This window comes from Quercus suber, unplaced genomic scaffold, assembly GCF_002906115.3.
Source record: "Quercus suber isolate HL8 unplaced genomic scaffold, Cork oak 2.0 scaffold_322, whole genome shotgun sequence".
NCBI classification, from domain to species: Eukaryota; Viridiplantae; Streptophyta; class Magnoliopsida; order Fagales; family Fagaceae; genus Quercus; species Quercus suber.
Genome location: NW_027069776.1, coordinates 609,899 through 615,308, shown reverse-complemented (window position 1 = coordinate 615,308; position 5,410 = coordinate 609,899). Strand labels below are relative to the sequence as shown.

The 5,410-nt window shown below is 38.2% G+C and overlaps 1 protein-coding gene across 1 annotated transcript; it reads left to right on the top strand.

Moving 5' to 3' along the window:
• The first annotated feature begins 660 nt into the window (after window positions 1–660).
• LOC136071529 (MAG2-interacting protein 2-like) lies at window positions 661–4,670 on the top strand. The gene is made up of 3 exons (XM_065782955.1): window positions 661–1,273; window positions 1,455–1,720; window positions 1,831–4,670. Exons 1-3 carry the CDS (start codon window positions 661–663, stop codon window positions 4,447–4,449), a joined length of 3,498 nt encoding a protein of 1,165 aa, XP_065639027.1. The 3' UTR covers window positions 4,450–4,670.
• The last annotated feature ends 740 nt before the right edge of the window (window positions 4,671–5,410 follow it).

Below are 5,410 nucleotides of genomic sequence, written 5' to 3'. Positions count from 1 at the left end.
AAGAAAAAAGGATCATATTAATTGAGAAAGAGGGTTTACTATACTGACCAATGGTGGTGAGCTTGTTCTTGGAGACCCAGGTTTGAATTGCTTCCATTTCTTGTTTTACAAAGTATATTCAGTAGTGTACTAGTGAATGAATCAGTGGGGTGGAGGTGGTTGGCTTAATGCATTGGAATGTAGGTATTTATAAGTGGTCTATGTTGAAAAATGTGCTTTCTTTTTCAGTGAATAGTGTGGCCCATTGATTTACTTTGTTCTCTCTTTTCACTGAACCACTCTTGGTCTTGGAGCTTAAACTAGAGGCTTTTATATCCGGTTTTGTTTTATGTTCATGATTCTTGCTTTGCTAACCTGTGTGACTTGTCTAATACTGTTAGCCGTTGGATTTGTATTTAGGGGAAATTCTAGGAGCTGGAGATGTACAAATCTCGGTCTAGATTGAAGAGTTCACTTTCACCAGGTACTATTGCCCGTGGTAAAGTGGATTTTGACCGGATCGAAAAACACTCTTTTCTTCCATTCCTTTTTATTAAAGTAGTTGTCTACTTTTGATGATCTACTTTTTTTATTTTTTGAAAAGGATGATCTACATTTTTTTGAGTTAGCTACGTAATAATAGAACAATGTCAGAAAACAATGTGTCATATGCTATAGAAAATGCGTAAATGTACTTTTAGTACTTATGTTTTGGCTTTTTTTTTTTNTCATTTTGATAAGATAAAAAATATACTTTCTGCCGTTGCTAAAAACTTGCCTATCGAGAATGGGAACAATTGGGACTCTGTTCTGAGAGAAAATGGAAAAATTCTGTCCTTTTCTGCTTTGCAACTTCCTTGGTTGCTTGAATTGAGTAGGAAAGCAGAACATGGTAATAAATTGATTTCTGGCTCAATTCCTGGAAAGCAGTATGTTAGTGTAAGAACACAGGCTTTGGTGACTATTCTGTCCTGGTTGGCGAGAAATGGTTTTGCCCCTAGAGACAATCTGATTGCTTCTCTGGCAAAATCAATTATTGAACCTCCTGCTACTGAAGAGGAAGACATAATGGGATGCTCTTTTCTATTAAATCTTGTGGATGCGTTTACTGGAGTTGAAGTTATAGAGGAGCAGCTGAGAACAAGAGAGGATTACCAAGAACGTTGCAGCATCATGAATGTGGGAATGACATATGGTTTATTACACAATTCAGGCCTTGAGTGTGAGGGGCCTGCGAAGAAGAGGGAGCTGCTACTGTGGAAGTTTAAAGAAAACCACACACCACGTAGTTCTGGTGATTGGCAAACTTTATCATTTGACTCCTAAACTGCATATAATGCAATATTTTTATAATGTTCTTTAGTACTAAAACAAATAATTTTTTTTTCCTTTTTCTCTTTCATTTATTTAGGGTCAACTTCTTTTCTATATAATGATGTTATTACCTTGTTGTTGTTTTATTTGCTTGCTTTCAGATGAAATAGAAAGGATTGATAAAGTGCAGTCCACATTTTGGGGAGAATGGAAAATAAAATTAGAACAACAAAAGCATGTAGCAGATCGTTCTAGAGCATTAGAGAAAGTAATTCCTGGGGTTGAAACTGAACGCTTTTTGTCTGGGGATGTCAAATATATTGAGGGTGTTATTGCCTCCCTAATTGAATCAGTAAAGTTGGAGAAGAAGAACATTTTGAGAGATGTTTTAAAAATAGCTAATATCTATGGCTTGAGTTGTACTGAGGTATGCTGGTGTGTGTGAATTTGTCCCTTAAAAAGAAGTAATATAGAAGATAAGCGCATGCCATGTGGATGGACCATTAGTATTTAATGTCTTCCTCTGTTTCCTTGCAGGTGCTACTGCAATGGCTAAGCTCTGTCCTTGTTTCTGAGGTTTGGACAAATGATGATATTATGGCTGAAATTGCAGAATTTAAAGGAGAAATAATAGATCATGCTGTAGAAACAATCAAAACAATTTCCTTGATTGTGTACCCTGCAATTGATGGGTGTAACAAGTTGAGGCTTGCTTATGTATACAGCCTGCTCTCTGACTGCTACTTGCAGCTGGAAGAAACCAAAGATTCATTACCGATGATACAAACACATGAAGCAAATATATCTAGCATTGGATTTGCTCATTTCTACAAGATCATTGAGCAAGAATGCAAAAGGGTTTCCTTCATTAAGAACTTGAACTTTAAAAATATTGCTGGACTAGGTGGTGTGAACTTGGAGTGCCTCAGCTCTGAAGTCTACACACACGTTGAAGAAAGTAGTTTGGAAGCTCTGGCAAAAATGGTACAGACCCTTGCCAGTATCTATACTGATCCTGTGCCAGAGGGTCTCATATCATGGCAGGATGTCTATAGACATCATGTCCTGAGTCTGTTGACAGCTTTGGAGACTAGTGCTATGGCTGATTTTAAAAGTAAAAGCCCTGAAAGCCTTCAGGGCTTTGTAAGTCAACTTGAGCAGAGTTATGATTTCTGCAGGATGTATGTCAAACTCCTGGTTCCTTCAGATGCTTTGGACATTATGAAACGGTACTTCAGAATGATCATACCAATTTATGGTTCTTATGGGAGTCTGCCAGATGACTCAGCATGGCAGGACTGCCTCATCATTCTTTTGAACTTTTGGATTAGATTGACTGATGGAATCAAGGATATTGAATCCCATGAGAGTCCAGGAAGAAATATCATGTTCAATCCGGAATGCATAATGAGTTGTCTAAGGGTTTTTATGAGATTGGTGATGGAGGACATTGTATCACCAAGTCAGGGCTGGGGCACCATTATCAGCTATATCAATTACGGTTTAATTGGTGATTTTGCTGGTGACATTTTCATTTTCTGCAGAGCCATGGTTTTTTCTGGCTGCGGGTTTGGATCTGTTGCTGAAGTGTTTTCTGAAGGCATATCACTGCAGCCGAGTGGTTCAGCAGAAACTGGTGACTACGAAGGTTATGATCTTCCCCATCTGTATTTAAACATCTTGGAACCTATTTTACAAGATTTGGTCAATGAATCCCATGAACATCAGAAATTGTTTCATCTGTTATCATCTCTGGGTAAACTAGAAGGTAATTTGGAGGACTTAAAGAGGGTTAGGTGTGTAGTTTGGGAAAGGATGGCCAAGTTTTCTGATAATCTGCAGCTGCCGAGTTCCGTTCGAGTTTATGTTCTAGAGCTTATGCAATTCATCTCGGGTAGAAGTATCAAGGGTTTCTCTCCTGAGATTCAATCTAGTGTTCTACCATGGGAAGGGTGGGATGAGTTGCAATTTACTGGTAAGAATTTCGAGACTACTGCCGATCAGGGGTTGTCAGATCTGAAGGATACTTCTAGCAGGTTTGCAAGTACTTTGGTTGCCCTCAAATCATCTCAGCTTGCAGCCACCATCTCCCCCAGCATTGAAATTACCCCTGATGATCTCTCGAATGTGGAGACTGCAGTTTCTTGCTTCTTAAAGTTGTGTGGAGCTGCTACTACACATTCCCATATTGATGCTTTGCTTGCCATTTTGGGAGAGTGGGAGGGGCTTTTTATCATTGGTGGAGATGAGGAAGCCTCTGCAGAAGCCCCTGATGCAGGAAATGACTGGAGCAGTGATAACTGGGACGAGGGATGGGAAAGCTTTCAAGAAGTAGAGCCTCTTGAGAATGAGAAGAAAAAAGATTCTCTATCTATTCACCCTTTTCATGCCTGTTGGCTGGAGACTTTCAAGAAACTTGTAATGCTGTCCCAGCTGAGAGATCTGTTAATGCTGATTGACCAGTCCTTATCAAAATCTAATGGATTAGTGCTGGATGAAGATGGTGCCAGGAGCTTGACCCAGATTCTACTTGGGATAGATTGTTTTGTGGCTTTAAAGATGGTGCTGTTATTGCCTTATGAAGCATTACAGTTTCAGTGCTTAGGTGAAGTTGAGGACAAACTGAAACAAGGAGGCATCTCAGACACAATTGGCAGAGACCATGAGTTTTTATTGCTTGTATTGTCTTCTGGGATCACATCAACTATCATTTCCAATTCTTCTTATGGTACCACTTTCTCATATCTGTGCTATGTGGTTGGGAATTTATCTCGCGAGTGTCAAGAAGCCCAGTTGTTGAAGCTTACACAGAAAGGGTCGAATGAAAGCAAGGGCAATGAAGGAGACAACTCATTACTTTTTAGAAAAATTGTTTTCCCTGCTTTCATATCAGAGCTTGTGAAGGCAGGTCAGCATATTCTAGCAGGATTTCTTGTCACAAAATATATGCACACGAATGCATCACTCAGTCTCATTAACATTGCTGAGACCGGTCTTAGTAGGTTTTTAGAGAGGCAGCTCCCTGTATTAGAGCATGAAGAGTTCACTCTTGAGAAGTCACATGAACCATTAAAGAATACCATTTGCAGTTTGAGAGGCAAGTTAGGAAGTCTGATCCAATCCGCGTTGTCATTGCTATCTCATAAAGTTGGATGAGAATGCTTGGTGGGTTTTATTTCTTTAATAATTTTTTTTATACAATTTTCTATAGCAATGCAATTGTATTAGGAGTAGTTGTATAAAACTGTCATCGAGACTTTCTGTTCAGTTTGGGGAGAGAGGGTTTAGTGAAACAAATGACTGTATAGTAGACACTTGAATCTTGATTTTACAGCAATATATGTGTTTTACGTGGGTCAAAGCAACCCACATGGAAATCAACATCTTTTTATTGCTGTGTAGATCTTGTAAACTTGTGGATAATCTTACAGAGTTCATGTGAAATGTATGTGGACTCAAATCTACCTGAATGTTCCTAGGATTGGGTAAACCAATGACAGTATGGTTTGATGTTGGTAATAACAGGCTGTGATCAACCTGTGTATTTTGACATATGTTGAATTCTAATATAAATTGGGCTAAAATACAAAATTGACCTTCTAGGTTTCACATTTTGTCATATCAGTCTTTTAAGTTTTAGTTTTGTCATTTCAGTTCTTTAAGTTTTAATTTTTGTCAATATAGACCTCCGTTAGTCTTCTGTTAAGTCCTCCGTTAGTAGCCATTAGTCTCCTTGCAAGAAGGAAAAAAAACAAAAATTATAAGTATAAAAACTTTTTGGGATGTTAGAAAAGAAAAAAGAAAAAGGAATTAAGATAATAGAACTTGTTGAAAGACGCACTTAGATGACCACCTCTGGAGATTATTTTTAATTGGCTTAAATGAAAACACTATCTTCTCAACAAACAAACAAAAAAAAAATGAAACACTACAGAATAGAAACTGTTGAGCTATTTTCGTTGATTTTAGTGAGATACAAAAATTGTCTGTTTCAACAAGAAGATTTTGACTTGCCAACCTTCGCTATGCCGGCGGCTCCACGAGATACAACAGACCGAATAGTTGACGCCATTGATTTTTTCTGTTCCAACTTGCAAGAAGACTTTTTTTTTTTTTT